Source organism: Botrytis porri, assembly GCF_014898465.1.
Source record: "Botrytis porri strain MUCL 3234 chromosome Unknown BPOR_010, whole genome shotgun sequence".
Classification (NCBI taxonomy): Eukaryota; Fungi; Ascomycota; class Leotiomycetes; order Helotiales; family Sclerotiniaceae; genus Botrytis; species Botrytis porri.
The window spans coordinates 40,582-66,095 of NW_024066084.1; the positions used below are offsets into that span (position 1 = coordinate 40,582).

A 25,514-nucleotide genomic window follows, 5' to 3' on the forward strand; every position below is an offset into this window, starting at 1 on the left:
TATAATTTGTACAAGACGTTCTCATTCACAGAAGTCATGACATCCTTCGTGGGAAACAATAGATCTACCATCCCCAGAAATCCGTAAGTCGTGTCTTTTTGTTTTTAGTTCAAGACAACCCACTGCCCCTTGAGAGAAGAAACATGAGCCATCAACAATCAACCTTCATTTGGCAATGCTAACGGTTGTGATTGTTGTAGCGCCACGAAGAAAGACCTTCAGCCTTCGAAACTCATCACCTTCCAAGCAACGTTCATCAAGAACGATAAGGAAAAAGTTAACATGACCCAGGCCTCGCAAGCTATAATCTTCGAGAAATTACCTTTGATTCGGGTACTATTTGACTCAAAACTTAATGGGACGTTGAAAGACGACAACGATCAAATTTGTTACGATCCAGAGCATGCAAGAACGGAAAGGCTCGCATTCCCTAGAATCCCGGGAAAAACGGTCTACATGTACAATTTAATCCAGTCGAACCTCAAAAATAAAGGACGGGAATACGAACATATTGCAAAATGGAACATTGGAACTCTTTGGACGATAATTGATTGCCTTGTACGCTTCTTGAATGGAAAACCTTTGCCTCCTGATTCCAAGATGGGTCTTATGGAAAAACATTGGGATCTCGAATTAATAGGTGTTGAAATACTGGCAATATACCTTGGATGTACTGAGATAAAAGAAAAAGCTGTGCACGACGCGTTGATTTCATACATGCGCCGGCTTCCTACCTCTGGATTCATAAACTCTAGCAGCAAATTGGAGAAAACATCCAAAACAACGACCCATGCGAAAATGTTCAATAGGAGCAACTCCAGACAAGCTGAGATCATTGACTTGACCGAAGAAAATCAAATTGGTGCGCCTAAGACTCTGAAGGAGAAACAATCATCAGCACCCAAATCACAGAAGTCAAATTTAGGCCAATTGTCTTCCGGTCCAAAGATCTTGGAGATGGAACCTCCACCAGTTTCTACATCAAAAAATTCTGTTCGAGCAGGCCAGTCAAAATTCGATTCACGAAATTCAAAGACTGGGGATCCAGCTCCTACTCTGCACAGATCGAAAAGCTCAATGCAATCGAACCAAATCTCACAGGGACAAAAGAAGGCAACGCGACCATCTCCAACTCAACAAAAGTCGAACAAAGAATCTCATCAAATCATCACCACCCAGCCTTCAATCGAAATAACTCGCTCAAACTTCCACCGTCGGAGCCCTCGATCTATACCGATCGACGCTTATATTAGTCTCAACGAAACATATGGTTTTTTTCTTCATGTGCACATAGATTCAGCAATGAAAGGCTCAGGACTGATTGGCCGACTTCTACAGGACTTGAATATGGGACTCTTTAATACTGGAGACATGTCGAAAGTTGTTGGCAAGGGTCGTAATGGGAAATCTATGTTGATTTGGGATGAAGTATTGGAATACTTTAGCGTGCCTGGAAATGTGGTGGAATATATGCTGTCATGGAGTGAAGATGATCGCTGGGCACCAATGGTGATGTTCATTGAGCGGTCTCAACTGGATCGTGCTTTGTGGCAAGATTGGGATGAGCGAGATTTAGCTCTCTCCCACTATTTCGATATGTTTGTGAAGGCTAGTCCTGCGGCAAAAGATGTCTAGGCTGATTGTGACTTCAATCTTGACTCCAAATTCTGGACCTCCGCTCAGGTTGATCCATTAACTTTATCTGTGGTAATGATAGGAGTAAGACAGACGAAGCTTTTTTGTCAGAGTAAGGGGGGGAACACGGCGAGGGGAGGGGGGTAGCGTGCAATGATATCATGTCATGTTCAGAATTCTGATAAGAACACACAACTCTTTTATACAATGTTTGACAGCAGGCTTTTCCATACTTGTGTATCCAGAGAATTCAAGACTGTGTAATGAGTGATAAATGGATGATAACTGCAATCTTTTCAATATTTTAAAGGAGTTCAGAATCTGAAAAGTGAGGTTTCGCTCAAGCTACTAGATGCATGCGTTGGCTTGCTTATAGTCCCACATAATCATTACTAACCTAGACTGTCAACTCTAACTTGACCTTACTTTATTGTCAACTTGAGAAAATTGCAACAGAATCACCCTCGGTGTCAATAATAACTCTTGAACCTGAGTAGGATTAATAAATTGGTTTTACCAGACTAAACTTGTCATTTTGAAAACGTAGAGACCAGATGTGCGTGCACAAAAGGTATCTTATATTTCCATGATTCCTTGATCGATTTGACCCCCTTCGAAACTCGAGAAGCGTCCACCATAAAATTGAGTGACCGATAAAGGAGCAAAACTATCCATGAGCTCTAGACTGAGACCTCTCCTCACTCTCACTCATTATCCTTCTCGCCATCTTTCAAGGCTATCTGTTTGGTACCGGGTGTAACGATCTTCCCCTCTAGTATCCATCTCCATTTCCATGTCTAAAACCGCATTCATCTCCTATATATTCAACATTTCCCATATTTGGAGGCAGTCGCGTTCTGTCGCTTTGAAATATATCAATAAAATGCATGATTTCTACTATAGATGGAAGCAATAGTTACCAAGTTCTGAAGCCACCATCGCCATCGCTAGAAGTATTCGTAATTACAATTATCTGCATCTCGCTCTGTGCTTTAACCTTCTCAGACTCCTACTTCAGGGCTTTGCGTACTTTCATTCTGTGAGATTCTATAATAAGTATACTAAATCACTTATTAATATCTTACTAATTAAGAATTATATTAACAACTAATACATATATAATATGATTCTACATTTTGAAATTATATTATTATATTATTATACTATCATATCTCCTATCAAATTGATTTATAATGGAATAGAATGTGAGGGAATTATATAAAAAAATTATTATTAAATCACATTAAATTGATTAACTATTCCTTTTTTATGATATAAATGATTTTATAAGATTCGATTCAAATCGATATTATTGATAAGCATAGAAACTATTAGAATTTCATAATAAAACTACATAAACCTAGGATATTCTTTAAAGAAAACCTAGAAAAAGCAAGCAAATTCAGATCTATTCAAGCTCTTTCTTATAATTTGACTTCAATTCAAGTCTCATACCATATTCGATTTATCCCTTAAGCTAAAGTGACGAATAAGTCTTCCACTAATATTAGAATTCTAATATTATTATTACTATTCTAGAAGCCAACCTCTAAGAGTTTCGTAAGAAAATTTGAAAACAGACTCCGCGTTCAAAAGAAACAGGACCCTGATATCAAGATAAAGTAAAATCTGAATTAAATGGCTGCAACTCACCTTATATGCGTCTGTGCTGTGACGCGCTTGAATTTTGCTATCACATCATTATTTCAACACCGATGGCTGCATCCATGAAGCATCACGTTGGCTCAAGGCACATATCCTTGATGTGCATTCTACCCATGACTGCGGGGCAATCTTGTCATATCGCACCTCAGGACTATTAGTGATGAGGAAGGTCTGTAAAAATGTACAGCGAGGGTAAAGCTTCATATCTATAAATCAAAAATCGTGGCCAAAAAGGAGCATGAATTGAGATGCAAGATCATCTCTAAGAATGGGCTGGGTGTTGATATCGACTTGAACCGGAGTTAAAGCACAAGTATGAGAAACAAAAATATTACCTATCCTGCGACCGCAATACATTCACCAAAATTTTCATTACTATGTCAATATCAAGCCAGCTTAGCAGACTTGAAAACAATTTAATACGTCCTCTGTCCCCTTGAATCATGCAGGAAATCATGGTCGACCAACTTCAGAACCCCCACACTCAGTAGCTCCTCCAAAGCAGCCGCATCATCCGCCACGCTACCATCCACCTCGACCATAAATTTCCTCAATCATCACGATGTCGCCATCCCAAGTCTGATGTCACGTTTTGAGCTTCGTTCGCAACATAATCGTTTTCACGTACTCTCTTACTTTGTGCCTCATCTACCGACGATATACCTGATTGCAGAGCTCTCTTATTTACAAGAGAATTACCTGTTGGAAAACAACGGTTAGTCGACCAAAATATATTAACCACGCGCAGAGGCAGCCCAGTAGTCCGGAATTGAAGACTAGGTCAAGGATTTCGAATTTGAAAGCAATTCGATGGTCGACTGATAATCAACAGCTCAAACCATTCGAACATTCCAAGTCGATCCAGACATTCCAGCCTCGTATTGTAAGACTGCAACCCCGACTACTGAAGTCTTGCATAACCATACAATAAAGGTCGATCTTGAGTGCTTACCGGTTTCAATAGAATGACTATGGCGTTCCTTCAACCTGTGATTACGGTACCTCTTCCGTAGGAAAGCAGTTTCCTCTGTGTTCGCACCGAGAAAACTACCAAGCATACAAACTTCATCCAATTCCGCCTCAGAAGAAATCCGCTCCTCGAAGGATTTCCCATCGACAAACAATACCCAAGTTCTTGTGTTCAACCAAATCTTTTCAATACTCCATCCGCAAAGTATTCTTATAACGTATGGAGACTGAGAACCTCGTATCTTATGGAAATAGGTAGAGTCTATTAAGTTAGTCAAGTAGATGATTTTCGCTTTACCAATGCATCTTTTTTTGTTTTGGGTATATTCAGGGTCATAGATTGCCTTGTCATCCGGATCAGAGAACATTCCAATTCGTTTTACATTGAATGCAAAACCTGCGAAAGGACACATCTGAAAGAATTTCTCTTCTCCCACAGTAACGAATTCAGGGAATTCGGTTTGCGCCAGATATGGTACATCTGAAGTCTCGTGCCTTTTGAGAAAGTAAATTCTTCGGTCTTTCAGCGGAGGCATTTGTGGAATGTCCCTATAGTACAGGTAGATTGTTAATGGTCTTTCTTCATCATCGTTGACTAGATATGGATGGACAAACTTACGAGGTACTAGGTATCGGCTTCTTTGACGTGTTCAGAACAGGTTTAATTGGCCTTGGAGGTGGTATTACTGCGGCACCAATGTACTTGGATGGGAGCCTGCTCACTGTTTGATTTACCGGATAACGACTGCTATTGTTTGCCGGCTTGTTGCGCAAATAGTCTCGCACAGTCTTTCCATCCTCTGCAATGCTTTTGTTTAAAGAGGAAACTGAAGCTTTAGAAAATTCAGTATTTGGTAACCCACATGGATGCAATCTCCTGACTGATGGATACTGTGTAGCTTGGGAAAATTCTCTGGGAACAGGAATTATTCCATCATGGCGCAAAATATCTTCTAAAAGTGGTCTGATTGGAGAATTCTCCGACACTCTGCGATCATTCACAATTTTTTGGACCTCCGGCAGAAGGAATGAACATAAATTGACCAAATCTGAGTCATCAGACTTTGATGATAGCTTGCGCTTATTCATGTTTAGTTCTTCTTATGAGAGAACTGATGTCTCGCGTCCGTGGCGTATGAAATCGATGATAGATAGATGAAGAAGGGTAATCAGATCTTGGAAGACTTTTAAGTTAACAAGATTGTTGTACAAGAGACATTAAAGGACTAGTGAAGACTCAATATCTCACAGTGCCAGAATTTTACGGTTGAGAGTGAGGATCGGAAGTGAATTCAATGCATCACGTGGGCCGTATTTTAGATTAAGTAATATATAAGTAATTCCGGGACGAGTAAACTCGCTATCTTTTCGAAGTGTGAATATTTCTTATAAATATATTAGTTTATAAATTTAATAGATATTAAAAAATTCAAAAGATTCAAAACACCTAAAACACTTAAAACACTTAATAGTGTTTTTAGTATTTTTAGTATTTTTAGTATTTTAAGTATTTTAAGTATTTTGAGTATTTTGAGTATTTTTACCTAAACTTAAAGTGATAGAAAAGCAAAGTGTGTAATTTATTATACTATTATTACATATATTAGTATGAAAATTTTCATTAAATTTACTTCATAATTACCTTTTATATTTTCTATTCAATTTGAAATTATTCCTTCCCTCATTTTTTTTTATACTTTTTTTTTTTCTTAACTCTTTAGATAATTAAGCTAATAAAAGGTATCATGTAATCATATACAAATGAATTCCTGAGTCTTGAAAAATGAAATATACATAATCAACAATACGTCATATAAAAGTTTCGTAAAATCCGACGCATAAGTTTTTTCCACTACGCTCCGAAACATTTGACTTGCAAATTATGTTTTCATATCCCATCAAAAGGATTTATAGCCTGTGGAGGGACTTCTTGAGAGCTTCAGATCATCACTTAGAATGTGTACATGATTCGCAAAATAGAAGGTTGAATCTGATTATGATATCTCAGGCTCGACTTTGTATTTTGGCTTGTCGAAAGACTCTGATGCTTGTTACCGTGGTATAATATATAAAGCATAAGTTTCTATTGGCAGTGTTAATGAATTTTGTGTGTAGGTAGGTACTGTACTTGGGCAGGAAATCGAGTGAATTTCAGTTGCCCCCCTTATCTCGTCTCAACTAATAGCGAAATTCACCCAGGCAACTAAAATTGCTCAAGCTCAGCTTCGCATAGAAGCAACTTGATAGTTCAAGTCTCTCACCTTCAACCAGGCTCTACTTATAACAACAAAGAGAGAAAGACGCGACAGCAATTTCTTTAACAAGTTTTCCCTCTACCTAGGTCTGCTTTTGGAGAAAAGATTGCTTGGCGCTTGTCGAATACAATAAAGCACCTTTTCTGACTGTATTATCCATTTTGTTACAGTCTTTCCCTGTCTTGTCCTTGTCATAAATCTTTCCAAGTCTACAATTCATTTTGACATCTTTTGATAACCCTAAAAATTGTTTATATACACACCACTAATAAAATACGAAAATATAGGAATCTATTGAATTCTAACAAATTCTAATGAAAATTACCTCAATATTACCTGATTACAAAGATTTTTATTGAATATTTCTGGATTCCTATAAAAATGCAACTAAAACCCTTCAGAATTCAATAAATACTAATATTTTCATAATTTTACTAATATTATCAATATCTCCTATGTATTCTAGTAAATAATTCAGCTATTTATATTTACTAGTATAATATCTAAAGCTTCGATATCAGCCACCATATTACTAACTTACACTACTCCAATCACTATGATAGATAGAACAATACCATCAGCCTCCAGGCCCCAGTGACAAGATAACAGTATATAGATCAAATCTAATAGCTTACGAGCCCCCGCATGATACTAGGGTGTTTTGTTTTTGTTTTTACTCATTCCACGCTTTACATTGGCATGAAGATTCCTTTCATAACTATGTTATATATGCTTTATACTTCTTGGCCGGGTTAAATCGAGAATCTAGTAGCAAGCGTCGCTTTAATTCAACTATTTCTATGAGAATAGAGCTTGTTCCATTTAAGGTACATTTTGCATTCCCAGTATACCTTAATATTCACATCTAGCTATGAGATCTCTGAAGATCTTTCTCAAACGTTTAAACATCTATATCCTTCATCGTAAATCCTCTCGTATGTTGCACCCCAGGAGCCTTCATATAACGCAGCATATTATGATAATTGTTATTGTGAGATTCCATAATAAGTATACTAAATCACTTGTTAATATCTTACTAATTAAGAGATATATTAATGACTAATACATATATAATATCATTTTATATTATAAAATTATAAAATTATATTATCATCTTATCAAATCTCTTACAAAATTGATTTATAATGAAATAGAATGAAATAAAAACAAATAAAAATTATTAATAAAACGAGCTAAATTGTTTAATCGTACTTTCCTTTTATAATATAAATGATTCTATAAGATTCGATTTAAACCAATCTGATTCATAAACATAAAAACCGCTAGAATTTCATTACAAACTATATGAATCTAGGATATTCTTTAAAGAAAACCTAGAAAAAGCAAACAAATTCAGCTAAATCAAGTTCTTTCTTATGATTTAACTTCAATTCAACTTTTATATTATTGTCACGGGTTCAATACATAGTTATATGGATGTCTAAGATATTTACCCTCTATATAGTCGGAACTTCTCTATCTTTTTCTTTATTCTTCATAGAATATCACACATTTTATTTAGTATTTATCTCTTATACTATAATAATATATTCTATTCTACAAAAGAATCTCATTATAATAAAAGCAATTCAATTTTGAAAAGAAATTCTTTATTTTTGTTTTTATTTATTCAAAACAAATCCTTTTATAATTTTCATAATCTTTTATATCTTTTACACCTCTTCATTTTCATTTTTATCTTTATCCTTATCTTCATCTTCATCTATATCTTTATTTTATCCTTTTTATTCATTATAATTAATATACTAAGTACTTCGAATATTAGCTTGTTATTATCTATTTTGTCTAAAACATTTAAAGCTAAAATCAATAATGCTTTTAATTAATAATAATAGATTATAGAAAAGCTATTTAGCCTTTATAATTATAAACTTTATAGCCCCCTTTCTTTATTAATATTAATATAAAATTAATAGGATTATCTTAACTATTTATGTAATATTATTAATTATATATTTGATTTATTCTTTATTATTTAATAAACATTCAAATAAGATTTAATTATAAAACATTTCCTTAAGATTATTATAATTAATTAATTAAGTATTTAATTTCAATTGATTTAATTATTATAATTTCAAATCGTATAAAATCCATTAAATGTTTTTATTTAGGGTGGGGTTGGCTGATAATAAACTTCGAAGAATTCTGAGCTTTTTTAAGGGGAGAAAATGGGATTGATATTTTAATAAAAGGAATATATTATTTAGAAGTAAGGTTTACAAATCTGCTGGATAATTGATCCGATTGTTTTCGATATAGATAAAAAGAAGTTTTTACATTTAGTTTTTTTTATTAATGGTTATGTATATCAAAAGAAATTGATTAATATAAATGATATTGTTAATAAAACCTTGATTTATATTATAAATAATTCCTCTTTTAATAAGTTTAATGAGTTTTATATTTTAGTCAATGTAGTATGTAAAGCCTCGATTTGATTTAATAAATTTAACATGATTAATAATAAAAAATTTCTTTCGATTTTTTATATTCAATTAGAATATTTCGATATAATATAATATAAATAACCATATGAAATAATTATAATAATGAAAACTAAAATCTTTTATAACCTTTAATAATTATTTATATAAGATTCTAATTCTTATTTTCTTATTAATGTTAATAATTAGAAATAGAAATTTAAAGTTGGAGTTAGAATTTATAAAAGAATGAATACCTTTTAAAATCAAAAACGAATTTCAAACTTTATATAATATTATATATTTTTGATTAATATATTATTCATTATATTAGTATTATTTGATCCTATAAATCTCGATGCTTTCAGAATATAAAATTAATAACAAAAAGAGGAACATTGATTTAATCTCTATTATTATTATTAGAAACCTGATTATTTAATATAGAATTATAATATTAAGAAATAAACAGATATATAATAAGTAGTTAAAAAAAGCTTAGGATTTGTAGATCCTTGAGAAGGTTTTAATGGTTGTAGGTTGTATCAAGGTACTCTTATTGATCAAGGTAATCAACATTCTAATTAATATTAAGATGGATTTTATAATTGAAATGATTTTCAGGAATATAATTCTTAAAATAGTTATAATAATAATAATACTTATATTACATTCTATTTTAAATAATAATTAAATATATTTCAAGGATTTATTGAAATTAAATCTTTAATATTTTTAAAAAACGTATTTAATACTTTACCTTATAATATATTAATATCTCTAATTAATAATTACATAGGAAAAGTTTAATCTTTATATTGAATTACTTATAAAGATTATCAAGAGATATTGAATAAATAAAACAAGTTATTATTAGTAAAAAGCCTTTACAATTTAATATTATAAATAATAAATCTTTACTTATTAAAACTATTATATTTCTAGTATATAAATCTCTTTTTGATATAATTAGTTTAATAAATAGCAAATATTTTGGAAAAGTGTTTATAAATTAATCTTTTGTTATTAATTATAAAATATATATTCAAACTCCACTCTATTAAAGAAAACTTTACTTAATAAATAGTAAAGTTGTAAATATCATTACTAAATATTTTATTATGAATATAGTTATAGGATTATGTTATAAAACCTAGCTATTTTTTATTACCAAATTATTTCCTAATACATTAGTTATTTTCAACTTGTTATAACTTTAATATTATAATCTGTATATAAACTAATTAAATATAATTTTCTTTTTTATATTATTCTATTACATTATATAATATTGCTTTTGAGATATATTATATACTATTTAAATATTAGTAATTTATTTATTACAATTAATTACAAATCTATTAATAATTCGGAAATAATTTTAAATAGAAAGAGTTTTGGATACATTATTATTGATTAAAGAATTTCTTAAAAAAGCTTATTGATTATTATATATAAAAGATTAATTTGAAAAGAACGAGGGATATAAGTTTGTTATTAATAAAAACAAATTAAATATTGAAGTAATACTTATATTGAATATAAATTATTATTATATAAAAACTTGTAACAAAGGTTCTTATATAAAAGCTTAAATGATAAATAATCTCCTGAATATATATATAATTTCAATAGAAAAAATGATTAGTTAATATAGATAATAAAGTAATTCAAAATGTAATTGTTTACTACCACTTTTAATATTAATATCAAAAGTATAGCCACCTTTATTAAGTTCAAATATAAAGAATATTTATTAATTATAAACCTTAAGTTTTATTTCTTTTTATTAACAGAATAATATTTATATAATAAGAATTATTTAGAATAAACTTAATGAAATAGTAAAATATTAGATTATAAATAATAGAGAATTTTTTAATACAATTATTTTATTATAAATAATTTATTTCAATAAAAAAAATACAGAGATATTCTATTTAATAAAAAAGATTTGATTAAAATCCTATTTCAATTATTATTATACTTATATAATTTTGTTCATAATTATTACAAACCGGTTTACTTATATAAAACCTTAAAAACAGATATCTCTAAATTTTTAATTAGAAAACCTGAACTTAATGATATAGAAATTCGATAAAAGCTTCCTCTTTAATTATAAGATAAGTTACTCATATTCTTTTTATATTATACAAATACTTTTTTATTATATTGAATATGGGATTATAAAATTAAGCTAATATCTAGAAAGAAGTTACTATACTTTAAGAACTATTTATTATCATTATTAAAGCTTGAAGTTGTATATAAATAAATTAATAATAATCTTCATAAAAGCTTTATTCGGGAATCAAAATCACATAGTATTACATTCTTACTTTTAGCTATTAAGCCAAATAACAGCGTATATATATATTAAAATTATTAAGGATTAAATAATATTATAATAAAAAATCATTATTCATTCTTTATTATTTACAAAACTTTAAATACTCTTTATAATACTATAGTATATATAAAACTGAATATTATTATTGTTTTTAATAAACTCTATATTATAAAAGGTAATAAATAGAAAATAGCTTTTATTACTATTGGACAGACTTAGTAAGGTGTGTATATACAATATATATAAATAAAAGGGTTGTTTATTTCTATTTATCCTCTTTGTATGAAAAGGGAATTACTATATTTATATAACGTAGTGTTACGACGGGTAACATTGGATCACGTGATAAGTGTCATGTGATAGGACGTTGGAGCCTTTGGAGCCTAGGATCTAAGGAGCCAGGAGTTTTTGAAGCTTAGGATTTAAGGGATTTAAGTAGGACAGAACTATAGGTTCTGTAGAATAGAAAGGTCTATATAAAAAGAACGAATCTTATTATAATATAGAGCTTTATACTCAAGAATAATTATTAGTTTTATTATTATAATTATGAGAATTACAATTAATTATAATCTTATTAAATTCCTATTTAAAGTCTAGTTTAAACTATCTTAAAAGAACTCTAGATATTTTTACATGACTCTAGAGGCAGCTCCCGTAACACGTAGTTTATTAGTAGGTCGGTTATATTAGTGGATTGACTACTTTTAACTTTAATTATTATTCTATATTTAATATACGTTTTCTTTATAATTAATCATAAAAATTTATTCTAAAGAAGCATATATAATCTTAACTATTTAAATTATTAAATCAAATAAAAAATTATCAATTTGAAAGGCAGCTTAGCTTTATTATATACCTTGAACTATATTGAATAATAAAATTCGAGGTAAACTTAATATAATTGAGAATCGATTAAAAAGTTATAATTTGATTGAATTAGAAGAGGAGGTATTTATTTAATATATTTTTGATATAGATTTGAAAGGTTTTTTATTTAAATTTAAGAATGTGGAAGATATAGTGAATTATATTTTCAAATCGAAAGGTACGAAATGTATTAGGAAGCTTTAGATATATTGATTTGTAAAATATTGAATTGAATTAAAAATATGTTTTAGTTGTGTTTATAACTTTTAAAAAGTTTTTTATAAGGATTCTAAGCTTATTGAAATATGGTTTTGATTAATTATAAATATGTAAGCGAAATATAATATTTTGAATAAAGATTTCTATAATTTTAATAAAATAGGTTTTATAATGAAAATTATATGTATAATAATGATTGTTATTAGTATTGAAAGATATAATAAAAATAAATCTATATAGTTAGGCAATCGAGAATAGATTATAATAATAATATATAGAAATGAAAAGGGTGAAACTATTCTTCTATTTCTAGTGGTTTAGGGACAGATCTATCTCTCTAATTAATATATTGAAATTAATTTTTCTATAGAATAAGCTATTAAATCTATATCTAATAGGTGAATAAATAATAAGATGAGTGTTACGGGAGCTGCCTCTAGGATTATGTAGAAATATCTAGAGTTCTTTTGAAATAGTTTAAATTAAACTTTAAATAGGAATTTAATAAGGTTGTAATTAATTATAATTCTCATAACTATAATAATGAAATTAATAATTATTCTTAAACACAAAACTTTATATTGTAATGAAATCTATTTCTATATAGATCTTTGTTTTAAAGTTGATTGATAAGTCGATTAAAAAGTTGATTGATAAGTTGATCGATTTTGAGTTATATAATACTTATTTCTAAACTCCTATTCTCCTAATTATTCTTTTATCCTGGAACTAATTCCCTAGAGTATTACTAATTTTAGTCAGACTTATTTCCGTTTCTTATTTTTATTCCTTTTAGGACACTCTATTCTAGGGTTTATATCCTATAATTTAGATTTCTTTATAACTAATATTGGCCTAGAGCCTGAGGCTTTCTAGGCTGTTTAGACCCCTGTGGTATCTTGTAGCTGAATCTCTAGTATCTATATTACTATCATAGCCTAAATGCTCACGATTCGGTCGCTGTTACTAATTCGTTGTAACAATGAGTTTAGAATGGTTGAAATATTTCAATAAGTATATTAAGAATCAAAGAAAGGGTAAATATCAAATGTTAATACTAAATAAGCATAAGAACTATAAATTAGTAGCTTTTCAAATATATTATAAAGAGAATAATATTATATATTTATGTTTACTATTATATTCAAGTTATTTAATTCAACTACTTAATATTAACTGTTTTAATAATTTAAAATGTTTATATAGTAATTAAATTAATAAATTTATTAAAATACATATTAATTATATTTCAAAGATTAAATTTTTTATAATTTTTAAAGTTGTATATAAGAAATCAATTATTTCTTAAAATATGAAATTAGAATTTCAAAAAATAAATTTAATTTTATTTAATTCTAAAACTATACTTTTGAAATTAAATATTCAAATTTGCACATTTACCCTCCCCTTTTTCAATTTAAATTAATGAATCTTTTAAATCCCTTATAACTTAATTAAAACTCGAATAACTTATTATCAAACAAGCTCCCCTATATCTATATTTAAGATTATACTAATTCTAATTAAAAATATAAAAAGATTAGCTTATAAAAATATACTTTTAAATATAAAGAATCATATATTTCGAATAGCAAATAAAATATTAGATAAATATTAATATATATAAAAAACTTAATTATATTAAGGAAGAGTACTTATTAAATAAAAAGCTTTTAATATATTATTTTAATAAAAGATTGATATTTAGATTCAATATGATAAATATTAAAAAGGGAGAAATTCTAATGGGAAAGTATCTTCTAATTAATATTATAATAAATATGAAAAGATAGATTATAATACAAAAACCTATTAAAATAATGTAATAGATTTCAAATTATTAAATTCTTAATAATTTTAATTAATTAATTTAGTTATTATTAAATAATATAGCTTTGAAGTAACAATTTAAGATAAAAGTGGCCGATTTATTGATATAGCCGACCCACTAATAAACTACGTTATGTGTATTACCCTCACTTATATATTTTGTATGTATGTGGGGTAAAGTGTGACATGTAATATCACGTTGTTGGTCACGTGTTCCGACAATTACTCATTTCAATTTGTTCAAGTTATTTGTTATACTCTTTAGTTTTTATAATATATTAACATTCTTTCAATATTATATTAATTATACTTTGTTTAACAAACTAAATAAATATTATATAATATATTTGACAAATAAATTGGAGTATAAAAAGTATATTTAAATTATAGTACAAAAATTGATAAATACTAAATTACAAATTGATATAAATAAATATGAATTCGAGATTATTTTTATTTATTATTTAGAATTAATAATTACAATTAAAGGTATATAGATAAATTCTGAAAAAGTTATTGTAATTATATTTTAAGAATAGTTATTTTTAATAAAAAATTTGTAATGTTTTTTGGGGTTTATTAATTTCTATTAATAATTTATAAAGGATTTTTTTAAAGATTTGTTGGTTTCTTTATAATTTATTATAAAAGGATATTGATTAATTTTAAAATATATTGTATAGAAATATTTTCGTTATATTTAAGAATATATTCATAATAATATTAGTTTTTACATATTTTAATTATAATAAGTAAACAATTCTGGAAATAGATGCTTTGGATTGAGCATTAGGAGGAGTACTTTTTCAATATAATTTTAATAATCTTTTATAATTAATAGCTTACTTTTTAGTAAAATATTTTATAATAAAATACAATTATAAAATTTATAATAAAAAGTTTATAATTATTAAGTTTATAAAAAAAATTAAAGCTTTAAAATTTGTAGTAGGAATTTGAGATTCTTATTAATTATAAAAATCTAAAGTACTTTATTACAATAAAAACTTTGAATTAATAATAAGTCTATTAATCTAAGTTTTTTTCTTATTATAACTTTTATATAATTTATCAACCAGAATTTAAGGCTATTCAATTAAATATTTTAAATTAGAAAAAGAAAAATAAACCAAACTTTATAACTAAAGACAATAAATACTTAAAGAATAGAAAACATATAATTTTATTAGTAGATAAATTCGATATTAATCTTTATAATAAATTAAAAACTAATATTCACTTAGCATCAACAGACCTTATAGTATCTATAGAAGATAAACTAATCAATAAACTAATCGATAATACCTATAGAAGATTAAATATAGCTTATTAACTTATTATAATAATTAAGAATTAGTATATATATAAATGACTAATAGAATTCAGAAAAACACTTCAAATTATTATATAAAACTATTATATAATAAATAATAGAATATATTATTAAGAAAGATTATAGATTTTATTAAATAATAAGTTAAAAGTACAAATTATTTATAGGATGTACTTATTTGACCTAATTGAGTATTCAGATTGGACTAAAATAATCGATTTTGTTTTTTGTACATATTAGTAATTACAAACATATTAGGAGATTGCTTTATATATATAAATATATGATCTTTATATATATATAAAATTATTAAGATTGGTTTCACTTGAATTCCTATATTTATTATTAATCCTTTTTCAAGCCTGATCTAATATATCAATAGATTATACAATAAAAACCCCGAATGTCATTATTTCATATATTGATACCTCAATTAGTATGTAATAGAGCGAAATATTATCATTTCGTTATACTATCGCTAAATTTATAGGCTAGTAAGTTTCAAATTTAATACATAATCTTTTAGAAATTAATAAAATAAAAAGAAAAAATATAAAATTATTAATTAGAATTTAAGAAATTCAATAAAATAAATTATTTTAAATTATCTTCAAAATTGAAATTAAAATTCAATTTAGTAATATTTCAGTAATAGGAGGGTTAGTGCTAAAGCTTGATTATTGTAACAAAATCAATTGGAAAACTATTAAATTAAATTTTAATTTCAATTTTGAAAATAATTCAAAATAATTTATTTTGTTAAATTTCTTGAATTCTAATTAATAATTTTATCTCTTTTTTTTTATTTTATTAATTCCTAAAAGATTGTATATTAGATTGAAAGATTAATAAGCATTACAAAATACTAATTAAGATTACTTTAATCATAAATCTAACATTTGAGGTATTAATACATGGAATGATGACATTCGGAGTTTTTACCGTAGATTATATTATATTGTTTTTAGATTATATATATTACAATTCCATATATAAGTATATTCTAATTATTATTTATTAATTAATTAAAATAAGATATTTTATAAAGGTTAGAATACTTATAATAGAAGAGCTTATTAATATCTTTATTAGTTATATTTATATTTTATATGGTTTATTAAATAATATTATTTTTGATTATAGTATATAGTTCGTATTTAATTTTTAGTTTTAATTAGCTGAATAATTAGTTGTGATTCTTTAGTATTTTTTAATATTCCATTTACAAATAGATAAGCAAATAAAACGAATAAATTCTATTATTAAGTAATATTTATAAGTCTTTATAAATTCTCATTAGAATAATTAAATATAATAATTATTTTTTATTAAATTCGTATTGAATAATATGATTTTAAAGATTATTAATTGCTTATTATTCTTTATTAATTATGGGTTTAGTTTATATATTAATATAAAGCCTAATAAACCTTGTTTATTAGATATGATTATAGTACAAAAATAAGAGTTTTCAAGGGTAATAAAATGATGGATAAAATAAAAAGAATTTTATTACAATTATAAATTCTTATTAGATAAGTTAAGTAATTATGATATATATAAAAAATGTAAATTAATATTATATTAATTTATTATATTATTGTATAGATTAAAAAATATTCATAAATATTAAAAATATGAAAACCTTTTAAAGTAAAGAAATTAAATAATCGATGGATAGGGTTATATAAGATTATAAAAGTTTATTCTTATTTCTATCTTATTCAATTATTAAATAATGTTTAAATATTTCTTGTTTTTCATTATTTATTATTTACTTTTGTAATTGATAGAATATATTTTTTAGTATAAATTATAATTAATAAATCAGAATTACTTATTATTAAAGATAGGATTTTCAAAAGAAAAGATAGCGAAAATGAGCTAATATAGAAATAAATTTTAAAGAAGTTATAAATAATTATAATGAAAATGATTATTATTATCTAATTAAATAAAAATATTATACTTCTATTTAACAATTAATAATAGATTTGAAAAGAAATGAAAAACTATTAATAGAATATTACTATATATATTCTGAAAAATCTAGTGTATTAAAATAGGTATTGAATAACTTTAAAGCTAAAATAATCTTGTTATTTATATTAAAATGTTTAAAGAAAATATAAAAAACTTGAAGATTAATTTACAAAAAAAAAGTCAGATTAATATAAAATATCTAAATTATTAATTCAATAAATTCAATTATTTATTTAATTTATATATAATGATAAGCTATATAATGAATTTAGCTTGTTTGGAATAAGCAAGTCCTTAAGGGGGAGTACTGTTACAGGTTCAATATATAATTATATGGATATTTAAGGTATCCATCCTTTATATAGTTAGAACCTTTTTACTTTCTTTTTTATTCTTTATAAAATATTATATATTTTACCTAGTATTTATTTCTTGTATCATGATAATTATATATTTGACTTATGCCTAAAGCTAAAGTGACTAACTCTTCAACTAATACTAAAATAGTAATACTATTATTATTGTTATTCTAGAGCTAACCTCCAAGAATTAGGACTTGATATTACTACATTACAGTCTTACAATGTTACAGTAGGACCATGAGTTTGAATCGATTTCCACGTAGCGAAGAAAATTCACCAAAAATTCTGTCGACACGATCCTGATGAGCTGAAAGATCAAGATAAACTTGGAAAGTGATGTTTTTAGAACTGTTGTCAAATATCTTATTTCTCAAGAAGGAGAACCAAGTCAACGCGGAGGATGTGCAAGAGTACAGGGTAACACAGGCACTTCAAGTGAGCATCAAACCGTCCTTGGAATCACGAGAAATAGACGATCTAGATGTTTAATTCTCAAATCAGAAAGTCTGATGAAATTGGTATATGATGAGCTGCTAATAAAAGTTCTATATGAAAAAGATAAAGAAGATGCCTGATCCACTTGCAATGTTTATGGAATATGTGCGATTAGCCGAAAAGAAAAGCCACCGAGCCGTTGAACAACCTCACGGCTATAAGTATATACAAAGGAATCGAATGACTTGAAGCTATGTGAAACAATCTCGCAGAAATGTACAAATGTGAGGCAATGGAAGACATATTTGCTGCATTGTCATAACAGGCTGGAGTTTAAACATCGTCACCCTCATCACTAGACCGGAATCTAGTTAGGGTTGCACTGTGAGTACCAGATGCTATATGAGACGCAAGTTGTGCCAGGGACACAATTCGTGGCTCCAGTCCAGCCCTGTCCACCACATTGGTTCCACTCGTTGACAAGCGGACCGCCAGTCGAGGTAGGGCTCGCGCTAGTTGTTGTTATGGTTGTGAGAGTAGAGCCTGGAGCCGTTGTAGTGACAGTAGTAGTAGTAGTAGTAGTAGTAGTAGTACTAGTAGTGGTAGTGATTGAAGATTTGCTGGTGCTAGTGCTGGTAATAGTGCTAGTTGTGACTGGTACCGTTACCGCTGGCTTTCCGAGATCCGCATTGACCGCATCGAGAAATCCAATATTTGCGTAAAGCTGGCTCATGTCCCACATCATTACGCCGCCAAAACTGGAGAAGCTTTTTGAGTATGCGATGACGCTTGCAAGAGCGGCCCCAGAAGTGTACCCAGCTCCTGCTCCAGTATTGGATGGTATGCCTAGCATGACTTTAACTTTAGGGTTGAGTGATACTGTCTTGGCCCAGTTATCCCAAGTATCGAAATTGAAGTTATTCTGTGTTGATGCACCGGGGACGAATGATTGTACTCCGCAGTAGTTGTTGTAAAATTGTACCCAGACTATATCGAATGATACTGTTCCAGCAAGCATTGGTCCATCTGCGGCATCAGGGTAGGGACACTGTGGGGCAGCGGATAGAAGCCACGTTTTATTTTTATCTGTATCCATCAACGAGCGGAGCTGATTTCCAAATGCAGGCATATTGGATACCGTGCTTTCGAAGTCAAAATCGAATCCATCGATTACAGCGGTTCCGAAAGGTCGGATGTCACCTGAGGTGTCAGGTCCAAACCATGACCAAAGATTATTCGCAGCGGTTGTGGCAGCTTGAGTAGATGTGAAACCACCCTCGGTATAAGTGGCCCCGCCAACAGAAAGCATAATTGTCTTGCCATATGTTTTTTGGCATGTGGTGATGTCGGCTCTAGATTGCATGTTTAGAGAAGTTGCTAAGTAGGGAGTTGAGGGTTGATACTTACTCGAGCTCTGAGCAGTAGAATAACGTAGACCCTGAAATCACTGTGCATGGATCTCCTTGATTGGCAAAATTGAGGACTGGCGTATTGATAGAACTCAAGAATGCGAGGGGAATGATCTACGAGATTTGTTAGAAAATTAAATGGGGATTCCCTTCAGAGCATTTCCGTACGTTAATTTCCGTATCTTTATCATGTTAGATTTACTGGTATATATTGTTCGGCTAAGGAGACCTACTTTGACAATAATGTGAGAGCCGTTGCTGAACAAAAGCTCCAGAGCCCTGTCCATATGAGTTTTGCCCTTTGCTGAGTCAACACAAAGTTCGCAGGTAATGCTCGAGACGTTCAAGAAAGCTCACCCCAATAAACGGCAACATTACTCTGTGAGGTCGGATCAAAGCCCGCCATCGCAGAAGGAATACTGGCTATAATGCCTGCAAGAGGAGCGATTGCAGAGAGCGACGGCATGATTGAAGAATAGTTCGAGTTTGATTGTGACTTTGGGTCTAGAATGAACTCAGTAGATATTGAGAGTTTCGAAAAGTCCGGCTATCGAAAGAGTCAAGTTTGAGTGAAGTCTCGTTGTTTATTCGAGTCACTCTTTGGAAGGTATACTCGACCTTCTTATACTTACGTCTGTTGTTTTCACAACCAACATTCAGGCGATTGCATAGCAGTCCATTTGTGGCTCCTCTCAAGGTGACGACACGTTACTCAGATAATTAAGTTTAACAAACAGCAACATTTCAATCAGGTTGCAATCAAATAACAACTTTACATTGAGTTCTTGGAGGTAAGAGGTCAAACGACGATATTGGCAATTTCTCAAAGCTGGGATTCCCACATTCCGATCATTGACGCCCACGAACATTTCTCACGGAGGTAAGGGGTTGTCAAAATGACTTCTCGATAAGGAATTCAATATCCGCGAGGTTCTACTTAGTATCTACTTTCGACTGCAAATGTGATATAAAACTCTCCTCGGGAACAAGAAAAACTTCCAAGAATCATCACGGGCGCGGAATTTGAGGAAATTAAGGAGTTGAATCCTGATAGATGGTGGTTAGGTTGCATGTGAGAGACATCTGGAATTACCTTTCCCCGGCACATGCAAAACATCGAATATCAAAATATGGAAGGTGCCCTTCTTCTGGGTGATAAAATGTCCGGTCGATCGTCAGGGGTACAAGATTGCCGATAAGCCACTTGGTGGGATGAAGGAAGAAGTGGATTTATTACCCCAGCGGTTGGGAAGAAACCACTTCAGCTTGAAGGGCTTCAATGAAACGAATGATAAAAAAGCTTGTTGTAACGTTACTCGGTGACCTGATCAGGCACACTGTGTACACTCGAGTCGGCCCTGGACAAGATTTCAGAATATATGTCAAATGTTTCAATCCGTCCATTTCGGTCAGAAGACTTCTGCCGAAGGAATGAATGATCAATTTTACCCACAGGTCTTTGCGATTAGCAGATAAGGAAAGGTGTATACAGTTCGCGTGGAACGAGAAACTTTGACTGCTTCCTAGTAATGCTTCGTCATATCCGTGTTCCACAAGATTATATCTTTCCATCGTGATAAATGTCAATAGTCAGGCGTGTCTAGTAACCTTCCATCGCAACCCTAGTGGATGAGAAATGAGGTACCAACGGCCTTGGGAAGAACTTCGGTATAACCTCGGGCGCTAACCACTTTCGAGATACTGACTTCCTCCTACATTTTGCAGCCAACGATACGTATCCAAAGTCTTCGAGCCTTGAAGTAGAAACGAAATGTAACCACAAAGTCTAAGAGCTGAAGAGTGATTTTGGTAAGGATAATGTTTGGCGTGGTCGATATTGAAAAAGGAATGTCGCAAATGCCGGCATCAGGTGAGCTTGTACTCTATCATGTTCAAGGTCAAGGCGTCACTCTTCCACGTGAGATGAGAAGGTGCACTCATACACAAATACTGCTGATGCAACAGCGTCCGTGAGATCAAAAACCGAGTTTTTGACTACTCGATACTGCCGGTGCTTGCATCGAAACCAGACCCCCGTAAAAGCTTTCGCAGACGGCCATTCTGGTCAAGCTTAATGAAAGATTGTACGCCTCAATTGTATGGCCTCGAATTCTAGAGCATGCATTATGTAATCCCCGATCGGTCCTGGTGGTCTAAGACAAGACAAGGCAGCATCTCAACGAGCTTAGGATCTTGGATGTAAATATGTCCTTACTTTGCTGGGAACACGAAACTTAGAGTTTGAAGGCAAGGTATGCTCCAGTACCTAGGTATGTAGTATTGATGTGTGATCGTGACTTCGTGATTGATGACCAAGCGAGCTTCCCTGTAGTAGCAAAGTGAATACTCCGAACGAAAAGAAATTCAATATAAACCTCTATACAAATTTCTATTTTATACATTATAATATTGATATCGCTTTCGTTATTAAAAAAAAATCAATTCATTCATTAGTACTAGATATAATAAATTCATTTGAACATTTATTTATTATTAATTTTTATAGGAAAAAAGTAAATAAAGGTCTTAAAGATCTTATTATTTTTATATATTAGAGTTACATGAAAAGATATATGTATAAAGATTAGAAAAATGAGTTTAAAAAGGAAAAGGTCAAAAAGATAGATAATAAATATTAAACAAAAATTTAAGAAGAAATAGACTCTATTAAATTATCTTATAATTACAGGCTTTATTATTATATTATAAATCTAAAAAACATTATCTAAATAAGAGTTTGACTTAATTCTAATCTATATATAAATAAATTCGAAATGAAAATCTTTATATTATATATATTATATTATTGTTAACTATTAAAAGCTTTATACTATTATATAAATAAATGAATAACTCTATTATTTATTTACAATATAAAGATAGATATAATTCTTATGGATTCGAAAGAAAGACTTTAAAAGGGAAAGAGGAAAAGTAAAAGGGGAAAGGGGAAAGTGGATTAAAAAACAGATAAAGTCTAGAAACTTTTTATATATCAAATTGTTACTTTAAGCTAAAGTTTTCGATAAAACTTTCAAAATTCAAGAAATTCACTAAAACCTTATTGATTAGAATAAGCTTTGTTATGTATAATAAGAAGTTTAATCAGATCAATAGGGTAGATATGATTTATTTAATATAGTATCAAAGTATTTAATATTTTATTACATTAATAAGTGAATGCTTTATTAAGTACGGAATCTGCCACCACATGGTGACGCAACTGCACAGTCTCAATTTTACAGCCAGTCCTCTACTCCCAAACAGTGTTTTTAGGGACCAAAACACTAGTTAGGAATGACAGCGTCCTAGATCAACGACCACTTCTGTAAGTCTTTTGATATCAGGTGGGGGTAAGGCTAGCCAATGTTTTTGCACAGGCTTGGGATCCACTTGAGAAATAATTCACTATATTATATCCTACGGCACATGCAAGAAATGGTTGAAGAGAAACAAGACGTAGTGCTCTTTCGGCAATCTTTTCAGTATGCGGAGATGTATCTTTACTGCTACACCAGAGTTGCAATTTCGAGGTTAAATCCTTCAAACAAGAACGGAAGACATTTTAACAGCTCATGATTTTTTTTACCTCAACCAAGACCTGCACTATATTTGCGAGAAAACAGCCGAAAAGCTTTTTGGCTAACAAACAAGCATTCAGATTGGGTCTCTGGTACGTTTTGCACAAAGAATTTCACGGATAGCTTGATTTCGACGACTGGCCATTGTGGCCCAGGGAGTTGCAAACAAAAACTCAATAATATATCAGCGTCCTCTTCGGAATGACGAAATAAAGGCGCGATTCTATATAGAGAATAGATTCGAAGATCAAATGCAACAAGAGATAGCATAAAAACCCAAAAACAGCAAACAAACAGGCTTTCAGGTCTTCAAGAATGCGCCTCGGATCAGCAAAGGGGTTTAGTATTTTAAAAGATCAGTGGTGAGAGTAACAATACAAAGAATGTGACTCAATCGCTGAAACCCTGATGTGCGGAAGTAGCACAAGACTCGAACCAGCTATAGAACAGTGGGGGGCGGGTTACGTTTATCGCATTGGAAGCTGCGGGACTACACGAGGATTACTAATCATCCATTTGGCGAGTGCTCTGATAGAAGTTATAAAGGCCGCAGTTCGACTAGAATACTGACTTTAGAGGTTTGGCTGACACGGAACTCAGTCAAGAGTCTCTACTTACAGGGAGAAAAATTTCTAAAGTAAATTGAGAGAAAGTCCTACCCTCACCTGCCCACAAAAGATTTGCATCGAAAAGATTACCATTCACCGTTTAAATCTCGCAGTCATAAGGCAACTGTTGCAGTCTCCTCGGTGCCAAGAGAAATATCAGAATGAAATGATACATTTATTGCGGCCATCTACTAGAATTATTGGTTGCCCTTACATATCTGGCACCTTTCCCATGGTCGAATCTCGCGAGGCGTTGCACCAAACGCAGCATTACAGATACTTGGACGGGAAAATTAATATGAAGAGATCACCGAGAACCCTAACGTGGGCAAACAAGATCTTCTTCTCTAGCAAATCTCGAGTTTCTATAGGGGTCTGTACGACTCCAAAGCTTAGAAAATGGAAGAGAGCGAGATTTCGCAGCGGGTGAACGTAGATTACAAGCACCAGAACTCGTGGGACCCATCACAATACTAGTCTACTCGAACAACTGAAACATGGCCGAAATTCAAACACGACTTATTACATACCCCGCATCTCTTTTTCTTCGGCGTGAGATTGCCGTATTCTATATGATTAGTATTCCTTGTTGTTGTCTACTCCACGTCTCAAAAGTAGGTCATACCCCGCTATCGGTCTCCGGGATCAGGGACATAAATCATGGAGATAGCGCTAAAAATGAGTTTCTGGCATTAATGGTCATCAAGCTGCTTCACTCGAAAGCTGTTACTTCTCAACCCGAAAGATTAGATAGATCTTTTCATTAACATTAGATCGTGGGCTGGTGCATTGAGGTGGCACAATGTAATCGGACGGTATCTCGCTTGTCCTTGATACCTGAGGCATCAATGTGTGAAGCGACGTGGCACGATCCGCTTAGAAATAACCTAGGCAGGTGCACTGAGCGAAGAGAGCTAGAATGACTCTTGATAGTCCAAGTCTTTCTAATTCTAGAATGTAAAGAAACTACTCGCAAGTGTCATGAGAGAAGTTATGATAATATAATTCCATGTCTACGAAGTATCTAATTGTCGAGATTGATTTGCGATCGTAGAGTATTCAACAGTTCGGATTGCAGTTCAATAATAAAGATGATCAAGTTCCAGAATCAGAACATTCAAATTATTTAAGATATCAAATCTGATTGAAATTCTGAGCTATTTTCAGGTTTCAAAACTACTTTTAGATTTGCAAGTTCGGACTATTGAATACACTATACGATCGTGCTCTTTATTCTGTTAACCCCAATAGTGAAGCTGAAGATTTGAATTCGTTGATCACTTACTAATTAAGTGCATACTAGTATCCAAGAAAGATAACAGAGAATATAGATTGTAGATATACAGTGCCTGCGCATTTCACCACCCAGGAGAATGATCAAGGAATATATTACCAAGCTGAAAACTTGGAGATCTGGGATATTACAGGTGAAGGTCTTCGTGTGCTGTATTTTTTATCTTCCCTGATGTATGAGATGAGACACACATAATATCAGGGGGTGCAAGGTTGTGGTAGATCTCATTTGCCTGGCTCGGTTCTTTCATTGCGAAGAACCCC

At 30.4% G+C, this 25,514-nt stretch overlaps 3 protein-coding genes across 3 annotated transcripts; 1 reads left to right on the forward strand and 2 right to left on the reverse strand.

Moving 5' to 3' along the window:
* Positions 1 to 36: 36 nt before the first annotated feature.
* On the forward strand, positions 37 to 1,635 carry EAF01_007511 (uncharacterized protein; the record flags this gene model as incomplete). Its single annotated transcript, XM_038915767.1, has 2 exons — positions 37 to 83; positions 201 to 1,635. The coding sequence occupies 2 exons, from the start codon at positions 37 to 39 to the stop codon at positions 1,633 to 1,635; spliced, it is 1,482 nt and encodes a 493-aa protein (XP_038768238.1).
* A 2,215-nt stretch (positions 1,636 to 3,850) lies between these two features.
* On the reverse strand, positions 3,851 to 5,358 carry EAF01_007512 (uncharacterized protein; the record flags this gene model as incomplete). Its single annotated transcript, XM_038915768.1, has 3 exons — positions 3,851 to 3,999; positions 4,253 to 4,818; positions 4,889 to 5,358. The coding sequence occupies 3 exons, from the start codon at positions 5,356 to 5,358 to the stop codon at positions 3,851 to 3,853; spliced, it is 1,185 nt and encodes a 394-aa protein (XP_038768239.1).
* Positions 5,359 to 18,726: 13,368 nt separating this feature from the next.
* EAF01_007513 (uncharacterized protein) lies at positions 18,727 to 20,234 on the reverse strand (the record flags this gene model as incomplete). Its single annotated transcript, XM_038915769.1, has 5 exons — positions 18,727 to 19,711; positions 19,767 to 19,882; positions 19,937 to 19,950; positions 20,002 to 20,067; positions 20,126 to 20,234. The coding sequence occupies 5 exons, from the start codon at positions 20,232 to 20,234 to the stop codon at positions 18,727 to 18,729; spliced, it is 1,290 nt and encodes a 429-aa protein (XP_038768240.1).
* Positions 20,235 to 25,514: the final 5,280 nt, after the last annotated feature.